Source organism: Molossus molossus, unplaced genomic scaffold (genome assembly GCF_014108415.1).
Source record: "Molossus molossus isolate mMolMol1 unplaced genomic scaffold, mMolMol1.p scaffold_m16_p_14, whole genome shotgun sequence".
In the NCBI taxonomy this organism is placed as follows: Eukaryota; Metazoa; Chordata; class Mammalia; order Chiroptera; family Molossidae; genus Molossus; species Molossus molossus.
In genome coordinates this window covers 90,055,258-90,074,716 of record NW_023425349.1, presented here as the reverse complement: position 1 = coordinate 90,074,716, position 19,459 = coordinate 90,055,258, and the positions used below count along the sequence as shown (strand labels likewise).

At 56.4% G+C, this 19,459-nt stretch overlaps 1 protein-coding gene and 1 pseudogene across 1 annotated transcript in view; one reads left to right on the top strand and one right to left on the bottom strand.

The window, feature by feature from the left end:
- The window catches only part of SEMA4D (semaphorin 4D), a 110,832-nt gene extending 97,351 nt beyond the window's left edge, over positions 1-13,481 (top strand). Inside the window, exons 18-20 of the mRNA XM_036260734.1 lie at positions 9,388-9,591; positions 12,756-12,853; positions 13,440-13,481. Coding sequence (XP_036116627.1) covers positions 9,388-9,591; positions 12,756-12,853; positions 13,440-13,466 — 329 coding nt within the window. The 3' untranslated portion in view covers positions 13,467-13,481. The remainder of the gene's footprint in view (positions 1-9,387; positions 9,592-12,755; positions 12,854-13,439) is intronic.
- Positions 13,482-18,192: 4,711 nt separating this feature from the next.
- Positions 18,193-19,219, bottom strand: LOC118630202 (annotated as a pseudogene).
- Between the last annotated feature and the right edge of the window lie 240 nt (positions 19,220-19,459).

Below are 19,459 nucleotides of genomic sequence, written 5' to 3'. Positions count from 1 at the left end.
AGCCGGAGTTTCTGCCCACCTGCCCAGCTCTGCCCTGTGGCCTGAAAGCTGCCAGAGAGGGGACGTGGCCACACCAGTCAGTCTGTTTGCAAACACCAGCCACGGGCCACAGGTGGTGGGCAGGGCAAGCTGCCTGAGGACGGAGGTGGTGGAGCCAGACTGCAGGGGCGGGTCCAGGTGGCTGGGTGCTGGGCCAGACCTGTGTGGGCCACCGATGCTGCCCCTGTGCCAGGAGCTACTCCAGCCCTGGCCCCTCCCCCACAGGGACACTGGGACCATCCTTCTCGACGGGCAGGTGGGGAAGGTGGTGCTGGGCCCCACGGCCAGGCAGAGGGCGGGTGCAGGCAGACCGTGTGATCTGAAGCCGTGTGCTTCTACGTGGGAGCTGGTGTGTATGCACACGTGGTCACGCACGCGGCCTCCAGGACGGGGGAGGGGAAGACGGAGCAACCCTGGCCTGTCACTGTGCCCCTGCCGAGGGCCCCGAGCTGCCCTCCCCCCTCCACGGGGCCTCCGTGGGGGAAGGGAGCGCAGCCTGTGACCTTCAGCCCACGCAGGGAAGGTGGACAGGGGAGTGAGGAGTCCGGGGGGCAGGCACCTCGGCACTGCTGACCCGGGGGCCGGGGAAACAGGCCCCACCCTTGCTGGCCTCCTGCTCCTAGTTCACTATTTCTCTCCAGAGTATTTGTCCCACCTGGGAACTTCCCTCTCACCCAGGCCACAGCCCCAGCCCGTGGGGCGCCCTGGGGTGGACTGGCCTTTTAGGGAGCCTGTGGTGCCCTGCTCTGTCCAGAAGAGGGTGCTGTTTAGGTCCTGTTCAGGGTCAAGGCTTCCCCGACAGGCCTGAGGCTCTGTGTTTGCCCAAAACAGGCTCACGGCTGCCCACTGAATGCCTCACACACACACCCTGAACCATGCCACACACTGGTGCACACACACACCACAAACCACACCCCCACACACACCCCCCACACACTGCAACCACACACCCCTCACACACTCTGCAACCACACACCCCTCACACACTCTGTAACCGCACACACCCCTCACACTCTGCAACCACACACCCCTCACACACTCTGTAACCGCACACACCCCTCACACTCTGCAACCACACACCCCTCACACACTCTGTAACTGCACACACCCCTCACACTCTGCAACCACACACCCCTCACACACTCTGTAACCGCACACACCCCTCACACTCTGCAACCACACACCCCTCACACACTCTGTAACCGCACACACCCCTCACACTCTGCAACCACACACCCCTCACACACTGCAACCGCACACCCCTCACACACTCTGTAACCGCACACACCCCTCACACTCTGCAACCGCACACTCCTCACACACTCTGTAACCGCACACACCCCTCACACTCTGCAACCGTACACCCCTCACACACTCTAACCGCACACACCCCTCACAACTCTGTAACCACACACCCCTCACACACTCTGTAACTGCACACACCCCTCACACTCTGCAACCACACACCCCTCACACACTCTGTAACCGCACACACCCCTCACACTCTGCAACCACACACCCCTCACACACTCTGTAACCGCACATACCCCTCACACTCTGCAACCACACACCCCTCACACACTGCAACCGCACACCCCTCACACACTCTGTAACCGCACACACCCCTCACACTCTGCAACCGCACACTCCTCACACACTCTGTAACCGCACACACCCCTCACACTCTGCAACCGCACACCCCTCACACACTCTAACCGCACACACCCCTCACAACTCTGTAACCACACACCCCTCACACACTCTAACCGCACACCCCTCACACACACTGCAACCACACACACCTCACACACTCTGTAACCACACACACCCCTCACACACTCTGTAACCACACACACCCCTCACACTCTGCAACCGCACACCCCTCACACACTCTGTAACCACACACACCCCTCACACTCTGCAACCGCACACCCCTCACACACTCTGTAACCACACACCCCTCACACTCTGCAACCGCACACCCCTCACACACTCTGTAACCACACACACCCCTCACACTCTGCAACCACACACCCCTCACACTCTGCAACCGCACACCCCTCACACTCTGCAACCGCACACCCCTCACACTCTGCAACCGCACACACCCCTCACAACTCTGTAACCACACACACCCCTCACACTCTGCAACCGCACACCCCTCACACACTGTAACCGCACACACCCCTCACACTGCAACCGCACACCCCTCACACTCTGCAACCACACACCCCTCACACTCTGCAACCACACACCCCTCACACTCTGCAACCGCACACCCCTCACACACTCTCTAACCGCACACACCCCTCACAACTCTGTAACCACACACACCCCTCACACTCTGCAACCGCACACCCCTCACACACTCTGTAACCACACACACCCCTCACACTCTGCAACAACACACCCCTCACACTCTGCAACCGCACACCCCTCACACACTCTGCAACCGCACACCCCTCACACACTCTCTAACCGCACACACCCCTCACAACTCTGTAACCACACACCCCTCACACACTCTGTAACCACACACCCCTCACACACTCTGTAACCACACACCCCTCACACACTCTGTAACCACACACACCCCTCACACTCTGCAACCGCACACCCCTCACACACTCTGTAACCACACACCCCTCACACTCTGCAACCGCACACCCCTCACACTCTGCAACCACACACCCCTCACACTCTGCAACCGCACACCCCTCACACACTCTGTAACCACACACACCCCTCACACTCTGCAACCGCACACCCCTCACACACTCTGTAACCACACACACCCCTCACACTCTGTAACCACACACACCCCTCACACTCTGCAACCGCACACCCCTCACACACACTGTAACCACACACACCCCTCACACTCTGCAACCACACACCCCTCACACTCTGCAACCGCACACACCCCTCACAACTCTGTAACCACCCACACCCCTCACACTCTGCAACCGCACACCCCTCACACACTGTAACCGCACACACCCCTCACACTGCAACCGCACACCCCACACACTCCTATGTACACACAAACATTTCACTCACTTGCACACACATACACACACCCACACATCCCACATGCACACGTCATGTCACACATACATCAATCACACCTACTGCGCACACTCCCTGCCGGGCGGGGCTCCTCAGGAGAGTGAGGGCAGGACAGCCCAGCGGACAGGGGTCCTGAGCTGGCACCGCCAGCAGCCGCAGCTGCACGGCCTGAAATGCTCAGCCAGGCTCCTCGCGGGAAAAGGAGAACCGCACAGAGGAGCCATGAAGTACATCCCTGCCCGCACAGGAGTGCGTGTGGCTTCATTTGGCTTATGAACGAGACATAAAGGTGATGGCGTTGGTGTGGTATGTCCATTCCATGCATGTGCAGATTGTGCACTTATACATGCAGGGGTGCATGCACAGAGACAGGTCTACGTAATTTATTTTAGAGAGGGAGAAGGAAGAGAGAGAAGAAAAGAAAGACACATTGGTTGTCCCCTACACACCCCAACCGGGAATCGAGCCTGTGACCTTTTGGTGCATGGACAACACTCCAGGCAGGGAGCCACACCAGCCGGGCGGATCTACATAATCTAACAAAAGTGCAGTATTACTCGACCCTGTGGATCCTGCCCCATCCCTAACATGACTTACTTTCTATGTCTTAGCTAAGCCTATATCATTTTTGTTTTTTATTTTTTTATTATTTTTTAATTCTCACCAGAGGACATTTTTTCATTTATCTTCAGATAGAGCAGGAGGGAGGAAGGGAGGAAGAGAGAGAGAGAAACATCGATGTGAGAGATGGATTGATGGTTGCCACCCACACAACCCCAACCAGGGCTGGGGACAAACCACCACCGAGGTGCGTGCTTTTCGCTGGGATCAAACCCAGGACTCTGGTCCACGGGCCGATGCTCTGACCGCTGAGCCAAACCAGCCAGGCTGACCTGTGTCACTTTTAAATGTATAGCTGAAGAATGGAGCCCTTCTACTTCAGGGAACACTGAATGTTCAGGTTTGGATGGCTGTTATTTAAAAAAAAAATTTTTTTCTTTATTGATTTTTAGAGAGAGAGGAAGGGAGAGGGAGAGAGATGGAAACGTCGATGAGAGAGAACATCGATGGGCCGCCTCCTGCATGCCCCCCACTGGGGATCAGCCCACAACCCAGGCCTGTGCCCTGACCAGGAATTGAACCGGTGACCTCTTGGTACATGGATGGGCTGACGCTCCACCACTGAGCCACATCGCAGGGCTGGATGGCCCTTTAAGTATGAACTACAGTGTTAGCAGTCAGAGCCCTTTAAGTCACGGGGGCCATAGGGGCAGCAGGAGGAGGCCTGGGTCTCGGGAGGGCCCAGTCCCCAGGCTCCTGCAGTGACTGAGTGTGTGTGTGTGTGTGTGTGTGTGTGTGTGTGTCAGGGGGATCCTGAAAAGCCAAGGCTGAGCTGGGGCAGGTAGTTGACTCATTAGTTGGTCATTTGCCAGAAAGGGTCAGCTGTCCAGTTGGGGGCAGGTGACCATCATCTCGCTAGTCTCCGTGCTTAGCATGAGTTCTGGCTTCTCTTCCGTGAGCCTTTCTGACAGAGCTGTGGTGTCCCGTGGTCCGTGGAAGCCTGTGTGCAGGAGTGCCATCCGCAGGAGGGACACCCCAAGAAGCTAGGGGACCACCCAGGTACCTCCCGCACATCCTGATGACGCTGTCTGTGGAGCGCCTTAGCCAGCGCCGGTCCCAGCAGTTAGGACCTGGGCACTTTGGGGCTTACTCTTCAGCTGGGCACAGGCAGCTTTGTGACAGACTTGAGCCGCTCCGAGGAGGGAAGCCAGTGGAATCGGGGGTGGTGACGCGGGGACTCCGCTGCCTTCCCGGCTGGTCTGCTGGCTCCTGTGCCTTTGCAGACTCCAGGGCCCGGGAGAACGCGTAGTCTGGGGGTGCAGCGTGAAGCCTCTGGGCTCCTGGTTGCTGACAGCACCCTAGGCACATCCCATTTCTTCCACTTGGGGCTCTTGAGCCCCCGACCTCCAGGACAGGTTCCCCTCCTCGGGGAGAGGCCATGCTCCCAGGGCTGCTGGTTTGTTGACAGGTAGAATCAGCTCTGCACCACGGGTCTCCCTGGATGAGTGGGGCAGGAAGTCAGGGACCCTGAGGGGGTGCTGGAACGAGACTCCCATCGGCCCAGCCAGGGGGCCCAGAGTGCTGGGTCCCGAGAAGCGGACAGGCCCTGTAGGCTAGATGGGTTTGGGCTGCCTGGGTCCCCACTGAGGTCACAGTGTATGACCCTGTTTGTGGTGGGGTACCAAATTACTTTATTTGAAGGAATGGTACAAATTAAAAGATGTAAGTGGATAATTTGGTACCAGTTGTGGAAAAGGCAAAGGTGACTCAACATGCACGTCCTGCGTCGGTGGCCAGGAAGTCGCCCCGTGGTTGTGGAGCGCCAGCCGAGGCTCAGCTCTCGTCACTGTGCCGCAGGGGGTGCTTGTCAGAGACACTCTGCCAGGCCAGGTCAGGGGCCCCAGTCTGCGCCCGGTGGTTACGTGGTCCCAGCTCTTTGATGGATTTCACCTGCGCATTCAGGCGGTGAGTCTCGGTGAAGTCACACAGGCGCAGGTCATTTTGTCAGTGGCCAGTTTGTGCAAACCCAGGAGTGACTGATTCACACTTCTTCCCAAGTGTGATGCACACTCCGTGGGATCCAGCCCCTTCTCCCAGGCGTCGGGTCTGGTTTCTTGGGAGCCTGGGGGCAGACTCAGCCACCTGGTCGGTGCTGCAGCTTTGTTGGTGTCTTAGCATGTTCCCTCTCTGTGACTGGTGAAGGAAACAGTAGACAAAGTTCTTCCAAGCCACATCATCGCGGTCAAAGTAGGAAGACAGACAGGTAGACGCAGGACCGTAGAGCTGCAGGTCCACCTGGCGGCGGGTGGCGGCCTCTGGTCCTCGAAGTAGTTCTGGGGCCCCTGCGAGGGGGCGCACGCGGTGCACGTCCTGGTGGTGGCGGAGAGGCAGCGGCTGGCATGCAGGTGCCTTGGGGCTGCGGGAGGGCTTGAGGGGGCGGCGAGGGCTGCGTCTGGGCACCGGCGGGGGGGGTGGAACGCCGCGTCCATCCACGCGCGGCCGAAGCGGGAAACCACGGCCACTCCGCGCAGACTGTCCCTGCTGACAGTTTTAACTTCACTCTCCCTCTCTCTTTAATCCCCTCTGCATTCAGAATGAGTTGGATAGTTTTTTAAAGAATCGATGGAACGTAAGTACTTCTTTAATATTTCTAACGTTTTAACTACGGTTAAGTACACAGGTAAAGAATATTTAATGCCGAGGAAGGGCCTCCTGATGGAGGTGTGTGGGGAGTGTCCCCCCCCCCCCCGGGCTGTGGTCTTTGGGGACTTTGGCTCCTGAAAGCTCCCCGCCCATGGGGTTGGGGTGATGAGTGGGTGTCCAGCTCAGGCCAGCCAAGTGCCCAATCCAGCGCTGGTCACGAGAGCTTCCGAAGCCGCTACCCCAGCCTGGTGGCTCCAGGCCAGTGTGTGTCATCAGCAGGCTGTGCTAGGGATGAGGGAGGACACCGGGCCTCCTCAGTACTGACTCCAGTTTCCACTCAAAGAAAAGTCTTACTATTTTTTTCTTTATTTCTAGAGAGAGAGGAAGGGAGAGGGAGAGGTAGAAACATCGATGAGAGAACATCAACTGGCCGCCTCCTGCATGCCCCCCAGGCCAACAACCTGGGCATGTGCCCTGACTGGGAATCGAACCAGTAACCTGGTGCAGGGTTGACACTCAACCACTGAGCCACACCGGCCGGGCAAGTCTCACATTTTTTATCATAACACCTTACAAGAATCAGTTTTTAAAGTTAGAATCCACCAAGATGCCCAGCAGCAGGGGACAGCCAAATATATACCGTCTCGGAGGTGAGGTGGTGGCCAGAGACCTGGCATGCGCCAGATGCTTTAGAAAGAGGGGGGACTTCTCCTTGAACTACGAGCACTGTCGATGGACTCCCCGCATCATCAGGTCCCCGTGTGGCACCCCTTCACCCTGTGCAGCCCCTCCATCAGGGACCCACCACGGTCAGGGTCCTCAGAGAACCTCCTCCCCGGACAGTCCTGAGGATGACTCCCGAGGTGAAGCCCGGACCTCACGGAGGAGCACCGGTGCCCTGTCTGTAGTGAGCGGCTGGGACACATACACACACACACACATATACATACATACATATACACACACACACACACACACATACACACATATATACATACACACACGTATATATACATACACACATATACATACATACATACACACATACATACACATATACATGCATATACATGCATATACACACACATATATACACGCATATTCATACACACATATATACATACACACACATACATACACACACATATATGAATAACTTAATGTAATACATAAATATATAATTTATTTTTGTTACAGGTGTTTCACCTTTCCCCCCATCCATACATTATTTTAAAGTATTTGTCTTTGGTTACTGAAACCTGTGTTGAAATTTAGACCTAGTTCCTCATTTGGTCCTCAATGGCAATGAAAAGGATGAATTTCTTTCTTACAATACATCAAGCCAATAAATATAACCCTAAGCCACTTTTTTCCTATTAAAAAAAAAGACCAAAATTTAAATGCCCTAAAATTAAACCATCCAAAGGTCCAAAGGTGGCTGCACCAGCATTACGGCCACAACTAGGCCTTTTCTCTGGAGAGACATGTGAATGTGTCTACACACACGTACACGCACATATAGACCATTTTTCCACATTTATGTAGATGTATAGTGTACACACAGGCTCGTATATTCTTTCACTGAACATAATGTTAGTTTTTTTCTGCGTTGCTAAATACTTTTCATAAGCGTAATTCCTTATGAATGGCCCCACGGTGGCTGTCATACCGTTCATGGGACCCGTCGGTGTGTCCCAGCCGCTCACCACAGACAGGGCACCGGTGCTCCTCCGTGAGGTCCGGGCTTCACCTCGGGCATCCTCAGGACTGTCCGGGGAGGAGGTTCTCTGAGCACCCTGACCGTGGTGGGTCCCTGATGGAGGGGCTGCACAGGGTGAAGGGGTGCCACACGGGGACCTGATGATGCGGGGAGTCCATCGACAGTGCTTGTAGTTCAAGGAGAAGTCCCCCCTCTTTCTAAAGCATCTGGCGCATGCCAGGTCTCTGCCCACCACCTCACCCCCGAGACGGTGTGCAGGGCTCCCCCCTCCCCGCACCTGGTTGTGGGCGTGCTCCCGCACACGCGCGCCCGAATGCCGGTTGCCGTGCGCAGGTTTGTTCGTCCCTCGGCTCCATAGGCTCCGGCCACAGGTCGGCAGGCATAGTCCCTGTGCTGAGTGTCCTCCACAAAGCGGGGTTACGTCATTCTCCCAGGTCGGTGGTATCTAGAAAGCATCTGGCCTTTAAAAACCGTCTTGGGGAGTGTGAGGATCAGGCTGGGCAGCTGGGGGCCGGCCTGCCTCAGCCCACCTACCTGCAGGGGGGCATTCACACGGACTACGGGCCATCTGTCAGGGAGCCAGGTGCCCGGGCAAGGAGGCTGGAGGGTGTCCCCTAGTCCATGCTGTTGGGGTGCCTTTCCGGCCCCGGCAGAAGTGAGGGGGAGCAGCAGGGTATGCTAGTGGGGCCTGGCCCAGCCCCTCATGCTGTGACTGGGAGTAGCAGGGCCAGAGGACTGGCAGGGAGTCCAGCCCCCCTCCCCACTCCCATCGACCTGCGACTGGGCTGGGCTTCTGGGGCAGACCGGACTGCTGTGCCCGTCTGGGCCGGGCCTGGCCTTTGCCGCTGTCCCCACTCATCGGGTCTGCACACACCCCAGGTGGTGGCCTAGTGGTGCCCAGTCCTTCCTTCAGCAGACCCAAGTGGAGCCAGTGTGTACCCAGGTCACAGTGGCAGTATCCTGGCTCATTTGTCCTTCAGTAGGGATACAGGGGGGCCTGTCTCTGCACAGCCCCTGGGCCCCAGGCTGAAGTATAGAACCCCTGGGCTCATCCGGCTGCTCTTTATGGATGGGGAGGCTGCCCAGTGCTGGGACCAGAGCCCAGATCTTGCTTCTGGCTCTCCACGCACTGCTGTCCACGCACTGCTGTCCACGCACTGCTGTCCACGGCTGCTGTCCTCTGCCCTCAGCCCTGGGCTGGAAACCGGCCCCGGGTCCTGCGTGAGGCAGGAAGCCCCGGTGCCTGTGCTGTGCTCCTGGCTCAAGTCTGGCTCAGCAGAGCTCAGACCCCGGCCAGTTCCTGGGGGCCCCGTGGGGTCCTGGGACACAGGTGAAGCTGGCCTGTGTGTCCCCAGGTCCTGCGGATGTTCGCTTCGTCTGGGAGAAGAATGGGCGCGAGCTGGAGACGTGTGTCCAGACCCACGCCCTCCCCGACGGCAGCACCCACGTGCTCAGCTGGCTGCGGGACACCGTCCGCGAGAGCACCGAGTACCGCTGCTCCGTCCTGTCCTCGGCAGGGAGCCAGACCTCCCATGTGTGGGTCACCGTGACGCGGCCTGGTGAGCTTGCCCCCCGCCCAGGGCCGCCATCTCCCCTGGGCCATGACCGCTCCTGTCTGCACCTCTAGCAGTGGGCTGTGCGGGGCTTCTCAGTCTGGCTTTGACTAAGAAAGGTGAGCATCCACCTTCGCTGTCAGCCTCCTGGGGCACAGGTGCCTGGCTCCCATCCTCCCGGAGTGTGTGACAGGACTAGGAGGCTGTTCCCGTGGCCCTTCCTCTGTTTGGTGTCCCATGTTGGTACCACTGTGCTGAGCTCCACCTGATTGAGTCTGAGTGGTCAGTTCCACACCAGACTCCCATTGTCTTACGTCCCCGATCAACTCAGACATGCTGGTGCCCTGTCCTCAGCCTCCACACCCTCTGCGCCAGGGGCCTAGTGCTGCCCTAGGCCAATGCCTGGAAGCTGGGGGTTTCCTCCCTCTGACTTCGGGCTGTGTGTCTGGCCATCCAGGGACAGTTTCATTTTCTGTGAAGTTTGTCCTCCAGCCCACCAAGATGGGGCGTCTGGGAAGTCAGCTTCCAGAGTTAGATGCGCATTGAACAGTTCTGGCTGAAAGTCATTCCCTGAGGGTCTGCAGGCTGGCACCACCAACCTCTGGCTCCCCAAACCTCGCCAGCGACCTCACGTACCATGTCAGCTGAGCACCAAGCTGGCTCAGGCTCTCACGCCTGGCGGGCCCCTTCCATGTAGAAACCCCACTTTTTGATTCCAGGCGGCGTCCTTGAACATTTGCGCACTAGTCTCCGCTTCATTTTCTGTCCTCTTCCTGAAACGGTTTTCCAAGACACTGGGCCCTTGGGCTGGCTCTTGGCTGGCCACCGTCTTCCTATCTGTCATCACTATTTTCCTGCTACTTCTGGTAGCTTTTTATATTTTATTTTTTTATTGCTTTTAGAGAGAGAGGAAGGGAGAGGGGGAGAGAGATGGAAATATTGATGAGAGAGAACATCAACTGGCCACCTCCTGCACACCCCCCGCTGGGGATGGGCCCACAGCCTGGGCATGTGCCCTGACCGGGAATCGAACCAGTGATCTCTTGGTGCAGGGTCGACGCTCAACCACTGAGCCACCCCGGCCGGGCCCTGGCAGCTTTTCTTGACGTCGTCATGTACACCTGTCACTGTGCTTTCTTCTCACTGCACATCTGTGTGACTGAGAGCTTTGTATTCTGTTCTTTCCACATGAAAGTCTGTTCTTCTTTTGTGGACACAGTGCTCCGTCTTCACTCTCTGAGGATGTGGGGAGGTTTCTTCTCAGGTTTCCCCTCTCTGCGAGCTGCCTGCTCGGCTTGGCTCGTCTGTCTTCTCTGTCCCTCAGACGTCTCTGGCCCTTGAGAGTCTGCTTACATGTAAGAACGGGGCACAAAGATGCCTCCCTGGAGCCTACGCCGCCCGACGTGTGGTCTGTGCACTGTGTGTTGGCATCCCTGGGAGCTCTAGGAAGCTTGTTAGAAATGCAGCCCGGCCCGGCCCAGACCTGCTGAACTGGGAGATTCCCGTGTGCGCCAGCGTCGGAGAAACTGGCCTGCCCAGCACCTCTCCTCCGCTTTCTTGTGTGCAGCCCCTGGTGTCCAGCTGCAGCCCACGCCTGGAGCAACAGGCCTCCAGGATTCCAGTTGGGCAGCAGGACAGGGCCTCATCGCTTGGCGGAAATGCCAGCGAACCTGTCCACTTCCTGGGCCGTCCCCGCCGGCAGCATTTGCCGAGACATCCTGTCCTGTGCTCTCTGCGAGGGACCGCTTGTTCTGGAACAAGGGAGGGAAGATCCCCGCTGGGTGGAGTGGGAAGGGCCCTGGGGTCCTGCGCCCACTTCTACGCAGCGCCAGCGCTCCGGGCTCCGGGCCATGCTGTGCGGCTGCCCGGCCCCGGGCCAGCCTCGGGCTCCGCTTCTTGAGTCTGCAGAGGCGTTTCCGAGGCCCCTCTGCACCGCCCCTCCCACCTGTCTGCTTTTCCTGCCTGTTCTGTTTTTAAGAATATACATGTGTGTAGATAGGGAGACAGATACTTAAATGGTTCTTTTTTTGTCATTTTAGTCAGGGTTTGGGAGACAGAAAAAATGATGTTAAATATTTACTGCCCCCAGAACTTCTGCTCTGTTTTTTCCGTGAAATTCCTGCCTGCTGCTGTCAGGCTCCAGGAGGACAGTCGTGCAAGCTGACGTGTCGTCCAGAAGTTAGGGGGGCAGTGATGTCGGCAAATCGCTGTGACAGCCAGGGAGGCGCCTGGCAGCCTTGTCACAGTCGGGTAGTTGTCTTAGGAGGTAGGAAGCGTAGTCCCCAGTTGGCAGATGATGACAATGAGTGACGTGCCCATGGGCGCTCGCTCCCCGGCGGTGCAGAGCAGGCCCTGAGAGGACTCACGGGGTAAGTCGCTCAGACAGCAGATACCCACGCATCAGGAGAGAAGCTCACGGCACCACCACCGCGAGGACAGCACGGCGTGGCCTCATCCCACCCGGACCGTGCAGAGCAAAGCCCTCTATGCAGCCGTGGCCCTGTGCCGGGTCGGGAGTCCCTGCCAGCCCTGGAGTCAGGACACAGCCGCAGGCTGGCCACGTGGGCGCCGCAAGCCCGGCCCTCTGCCCAGGGTGTGAGCTCTGCTTCCCGTCTGAAGGGCTCAAGTTTTTGGACCCCATTTCTGAAATTAGTGTGTGCGCTGTTACCCAAAGCAACGGTGTGGTTCATTTTGGGGTTTGCAATGAAAAACTGGCTCAGGATTGCACCACGGTGACGAGATCAAACACTCGGCAGGCTGTGGGGAGTGAGCAGCAGGTGAGGTGATGTCCCCAGGATGCACAGTGTCTGCCGGCCTCCTGGGAGGCCACCAGCCTGGGTCAGCCGAGCTGATTTCTGGGCCTTCGCCCCACCGACCCAAGGCTCAGGGTCTTTGCATCACCCCAAGAGGTGTGGAAGGCCAGCCCTGTCCTGCCTGGGCGGCAAGTGCCAATGACGTATGGAGGTCAGGGAGCAACTGCCACCTGGCCGCCTGGGGAAGGGCAGAGGACACTGCCGGCAGCCGCCCCACAGCCGGGAAGGCGAGGCCCTAGGGGTAGACGCCTTATCCAAGACCACGGCTCAGGCTGGGCTGAGCCCAGCTGTGGGGCCTCAGCACGGGGTGGTCCCAGGAAGGCCTGCAGCTGAGACCTGGCACCTTCTCTCTTGCAGAGGCGACCCCCCAGGAGAAGTGGACCAGAGAGCTCGCCGCCTGGAGGGCCGTGGCCGAGGAGCACGACCGCATGATGCAGACCTGGAGGAAGGTGTGGGTACGTGTCCCAGGGCAGCCGCCCGCTGTGCCGGTGGGCGGGGCCGTTCTGCCAGTGGGCGGGGCCTTACAGGAGGCGGAAGTCAGGTGGCACAGGAGGGAGGTGGGTGCAGAGGCAGGGCCAGCTGCTTAGGGTTAGATGTGTCTCCACAGCCATCTCGACCTCCCGAACAGGGGGTGCTGGGTGCTGGTGAGAGCAGTTGCTTGTGGCCTCAGCACATGGTGGGTGTCTGCGGGGTGCCCCAGATGTGGCTTGCACATGGGCAAGCAGTGTGCCCCCTCCCGGCACAAAGGCGGCAGACGGGCATTTCGAGGCAGAGGTGTCCAGCCCTGTCTCTTCCTGGCCACCACCTCAAGGCCAGACCAGAGGTAGAGCATGTGGAGGAGTGGTCAGCTGTGACCGTTCAAACCCGAGGCCTCACAGTGTCCCGGGTGAAAGGGCCATCCCAGGTCCTTCCTCGTTGCCAGCAGGCTGGCCTCCCTGCAGGGCCCCTCCTGGACCCCAGGGGCAGCACACGGGACAGGAGACAGTCTGTGGGGAAAGGGAGCGCTGTTCTGGCAGGAACTCAGAGATGCTGTTCTTTCAGGGAAGCTGTAACAAGGACACCTTTTAGCCACCAGGAGGCAGTGCTGCCGACACCACCTCCCACACCCCCGAGCGCCCTGGGCAGTGAGCGGTCACCTTGCCTGCTCAGAGGTGGCCTGGAGGCTGGCCACAGGAGAGCGAAAAGCCCGACTGGACCTTTGTGGCAGCAGCTGGAACGTGTCTTTCAATTAGGTGCTTGCCTGTGTCAGAGGGTCTGTCTGGCAGAAGCAAGAAACCACGCGGGTTAATGGGCTGCAAAGAGAAGCTGGTGAAGGCAGCGGCGTGGGTGATGGCTCCTCCCCAGCACTGCTGTGTCCTGCACAGGTCACTCACCCCCCGACCCCGTGATCTGAGTCACTGCACCTCACACATGGGGGCCCCCACAACAACCGATGGCGTCAGCACGGCCCCTCCTGCAGGCCTCACTGCGGTGACCTGAGCCTGCTGCTGGTCCCCACCTTCGGGCTCAGCGCCCTGCCCTCAGGTGCACTGCAGCGGGGGAGGGAACTCCAAGAGGAACTGTTGCCTTGACCTTGGGCTGTGCCGAGGCCCGCCGTGGAGCCGGGCGATTGGAGGTCTGTCCTCAGTAACCTCCGTCTTGGACCGTTTGCATGAAGCCGAGTGCACACCGTCCACTCACAGCGTTGGCCATGGGCACCGAGCCAGTCCGAGGCGTCTCCTGGGGCCGTGTCCCTTTCCGCACAGGGGTTGATCTGGGTCACCACACCTGCTCTGTCTGGCTGTCAGGGCTGTGACCCCGGAGCCCGTGCCAAGGAGGGTGAGGACGAGGGCCAGGCCCAGCGCGGCCCGCCCGCAACCAGACAGAACTCCCCTGGCTTGGGGGTGGCAGATGTCGGCGGCGCGCCAGCCTACCCTGAAAGCAAAGCTCACTGCTCCTCTGCCCCTAGCAAGTGGGTCCCCTCAGCCTCATGACCACACCTGTGCCCAGACCTGCCCCCGAGTGTTCCCTAGCAGCCCCCTCGGAGAGCACCCACGCTTCCCGCCAGTTACTGCGGGACCCACACTGCCAGCAGGGCTTCCCGAGGACTGTCCACCCGCGGTAGTGGCCCCGATGGCCCTTCGCTCCCTCCACCCTCCTGCCCAGGTGCCCATTCGGCCCGAGGACGCCAACCTGGCTCACAGGCCATCACGTGCCGCGACCTAGGTTCTGTCGGTCTCCATCAGCTTCCCTGTGCTTTTTGGGGGGCTGCGGCTCCAGCTCCGGGTGCTGTGTGGACCGCTCTCAGGTCGGGCCTCTGCTTGGTGTGCCGTCTGTGTGAAACCCTCCGTCAGGGCCGGACACACAGCACGCCCGCGCTCCGCAAATCAGGCGCTTCCCGTCCCCAGGACGGGTGAGCTGTCGGGAGATGTAGGTGAGGGTGAATTCAGATGCTTCGCACTGCTCAGAAAATCCAGTCGAGCCCCACCCCTGCTCGGTGCGGCCTGCCTGGGAGGCCTTGGCACACCTGCCCCCAGCGCCCGGCACGGTGTGGGTCACTGCGCATGTCTGCGGCACGTCTGCCCCCAGCGCTGGGCACGGTGTGGGTCACTGCACCTGTCTGTCCCTGTCTGCCCCCAGCGCCGGCACGGTGTGGGTCACTGCGCCTGTCTGCCCCTGTCTGCCCCCAGCGCCGGGCACGGTGTGAGTCACTGCACCTGTCTGCGGCACACCTGCCCCCAGCGCTGGGCACGGTGTGGGTCACTGCACCTGTCTGCCCCTGTCTGCCCCCAGCGCTGGGCACGGTGTGAGTCACTGCGCCTGTCTGCCCCTGTCTGCCCCCAGCGCCCGGCACGGTGTGGGTCACTGCGCCTGTCTGCCCCTGTCTGCCCCCAGCGCCGGCACGGTGTGGGTCACTGCACCTGTCTGTCCCTGTCTGCCCCCAGCGCCGGCACGGTGTGGGTCACTGCGCCTGTCTGTCCCTGTCTGCCCCCAGCGCCCGGCACGGTGTGGGTCACTGCACCTGTCTGTCCCTGTCTGCCCCCAGCGCCGGCACGGTGTGGGTCACTGCGCCTGTCTGTCCCTGTCTGCCCCCAGCGCTGGGCACGGTGTGGGTCACTGCACCTGTCTGTCCCTGTCTGCCCCCAGCGCCGGCACGGTGTGGGTCACTGCGCCTGTCTGCCCCTGTCTGCCCCCAGCGCCCGGCACGGTGTGGGTCACTGCGCCTGTCTGCCCCTGTCTGCCCCCAGCGCCCGGCACGGTGTGGGTCACTGCGCCTGTCTGCGAGAGGTGGCCTTTGCCAGGAGAAGGACATCTCAGCAGGGCACGGGCACCGTCACTGGCGATGGCAGGCGATGCGGTCTCTGCTTCGGCTTCCTTCCCCCTGGACTGGCTGCACACACACACACACACACACACACACACACACGGCCACAGAACGCCCGGGCTCTGACAGAGGGCCCGCAGCACCAGCACAGACATTACGTATATTGTTTATGAACCCGCCCCCGAGGAGATTCTTTCCATTGAATTTTTTTTAGAGAGAGTAGGAGGGAGCGAGAGACGGGGAGAGAGAAACATCAACGTGAGAGAGAGACATCAATTTGTTGCCTCCTGCATGTACCCCGACCGGGCCGGGGATCAAACCTGCAACCCAGGTATGTGCCCTTGACTAGGAATCGAACCCGTGACCCTTCGGTCCAAGGGCCGACAGTCTAACCTCTGAGCCAAACCAGCCAGGGCACCAGCAGAGATATTTTAAACAATGTTTTAAAAGATCATTTTGTCTTTTTAAAAAAAATTTACTTTTCAAGTACAATTAACATGCAATATTACATTACTCTCGGGTGTACAACATAGTGGTTAGATTGTATAACTTATAAAGTGATCACCCTAATAAGTCTAATACCAATCTGCACCAAACATAGTTATTACAATATTATTGACTATATCCCCTAGGCTGTACTTTACATCTGTGTGACTGTTTTCATAACTGGCAATTTGTATTTTTTTTTTAAATTTTTTGTTTATTGATCTAGAGAGAGAAAAGGAGAAGGAGAGAGAGATAGAAACATCGATGAGAGAGAACATCAAAGGGCCGCCTCCTGCACGCCCCCCACTGGGGATCGGGCCCACAACCAGGGCATGTGCCCTGACTGGGAATCGAACCAGTGACCTCTTGGTGCAGGGTTGATGCTCAACCACTGAGCTACACTGGCCAAGCCAATTTATATTTCTTAATTTTCCTCCCCTTTGCCGCCCATCCTTCAACCCATCTGGCAACCATCAATTTTTTCTCTGTATCTATGAGTTTGTTTGGTTTGTTGATTTGTTTTGTTTTTTAGATTCCACACATAAGTGAACTCATATGGTATTTGTCTTTCTCTGACTTATTTCACTGCGTATCTATCCATATTGGTGAAAATGGCAAGACTTTATTCTTTCTTTTTTTAATGTCAGATTTATTAAGGTATAATTTATACACAATAAAGTACAACGGGATGAGTTTTAACAAATGCATAGTATTGGAACCATCACCTGTCTAGATAAACTATTTTCATCACCCTAAAAGTTCCACCAGCCCCCCTTTGCCGCCCCCTTTCCTTCCTCCCAGGCACACAGTTCTGTAGTCCAATAGCTACAACTCAGTCCAGGTACAAAAAAGAAACCAGTCAGTTAATCCACCAAACACAAAATACAACAGGAAACGGAACTGTAATAAAGCAATTTTCTGTATTGTAAGATATGCCAGTTTGTGACCGTGTAGCACAATTACTGAGAACATTTAAACAGCCTTTATTTCACAACTGTTAGGACCTTGGTGGGATCCAACATCTGTGGGCTTTAAGCCATTTTCATCCTTTAAGGGAATAAGTCCCAAATCAGGCTATTTATCCTGGAGAAGTCTTATTTTGCACAAACATACTCATTGGGTCCTATAAAACATTCCCAGGCTAAAGTAACACCGCCCTGTAGCAATGTAGTCTTACAAAGCCCATACAACTTTGAGTACATTAAGCTACTAAAAAGTGTTTGTTTTTGCTAACAAAATGACAAAATGAAATATCATTTCTTGAGCTCGAGTTAGAATAATACAGCCCTGGCTGGGTAGTTCAGGTGGCTGGAGTCATCCTAATACACCAAGGTTGCAGGTTCGATCCCTGGTCAGGGCACACACAAGAATCAACCAATGAATGCATAAATAAGTAGAAAACACATCAATGTTTCTGTCTTCCCCTCTCTAAAATCAATAGATTCAAACTGTTGTTTTTTTTTAATTTAAATAATATAAAAAAATAATACAAAATGTTTGGCAAATGAATCCCCCAGATATCTTCTCACCTATTGTATTTGGAGTATTTTTTATGGTTATAACTAATGTATTCATATCTGGCTGCTCTAGACTGAAAAAATAAAACACACTTATACAAAATGGTAGCAGCAGTGGTGAATTCCCTAGGGTACTTGTGACTCAAGTGGAAGCACTGTCCTGTGATGTTTGAAATGCAAATAACTTTTATTTAAATTGAAAGCACAATTCTTAAAACTGCCTTAATAGTCAAAACCCTTTGTCATAAAAATCCTAAAAGAGTATTTCTAGATAAGGCTGAAGTAGTTCTAGGTTAAGAAGACCAGGTTTTACTTGAGATTTTATCCTTTAAATCGTAGAGAATGGGAACAAATGGGTTATTTACAGAAAACATTACCTACACGTGTACTCAGAGGTGGATCTGGTGACAGCAGACTTCTAAGGACATGTTGGAATCTCAGAACGTTTTCAAAGAGGTTAGATTTATTTTCTTGGATTTTAAACAGCCTAAGACCCTTCTTTATCCTCGGTCTTGGGAGCCAGGTCGTGCTTTAAACGCCCCGTGTCAGCAATGTCATAGTCTACACAAGGGGACGTCTGTAGACACACAGCGCCGCCGTAGGAGAGAGTGGACTAGCTTTTGTAGCTGGTACCTCAGTGCAAAAGTCAGCTGAACTGGCTCATTCATCTCTATGGTAACAGCTTCCTCTTCTTGTTTTTTTTTTTTTTTTTTTTATCCTCACCTGACGGCATTTTTTGATATTTTGTTCAGATAGAGTGGGAGGGGGGGGAGAGAGAGAGAAGCATCAATGTGAAAGGGACATATTGAGTGGCTGCCATCCATACGACCCAACCAGGGCCGGGGACAAACTGCAACCGAGGTACGTGCCCTTAGTGGGAACTGAACCTGGGTCTCTCTGTACCGCAGGACAACGCTCTAACCGCTGAGCAAACTGGCCAGGGCAGCTTCCTCTTCTTTATTGACATTACTTGTTTGTGACAACTTAATATTTCCACTTCCAAGTCCCCCACATGCAGAAAATGTCACTCCGTCTTTTGCACAGGAACTTACCACAGCATCTCCGATAGGACAGACCTCAGCGTATCCGTGCACAATCCCTGGAAGGCATCTTTACTACACAGCCATACTCTTGTTCTGGAATTGCAAGTTGTTCAACATCTAAACCCATTAACTTTATTTCCTAGTCTGAAATCTCTTGGTTTGGAGCTTCAAATACTAGTGCCAAGGTGTCCACATTATTTTCAGCCCTTAGGGTAATGATGTCTTCATCACCACACATTTCAGTATTTTGGACATGCTGGTGAGGGTCACACCCATGGCCAGGTTGCAGTCAGTGGTACATATTGAAGCCCTAGGTGCAGGGTGAGCTGCACCAAAGAGACGTGGGACGAGTCCATGTTCTGCAGGCTCATGCCACTTGCTGATGTCCCAGCAGGCCTCATTGATGAGGTCCTTAAGCGCCTCCAGCATCTTTCTCAGGATGGAACCCTGGACCAGGTGCACTTTGAACATGGTGGAGTTGCAACGACATGCTGGAGACAAACGGAAGGAGAAGGTGTGGCCGGCACAGGCGTCACTGGATGAGAGTGGGCAGGTTAACAGTGGTGAGAGCCTGAGATCAAGGAAGACCCCATTTTCATTTTTACGGCTGAGTTCTCTTCCATTGTATATAGTACCACATCTTTTTTATCCATTTGTCTATCACTGGACACTTAGGTTGCTTCCACATCTTGGCTATTGTAAATAATGCTG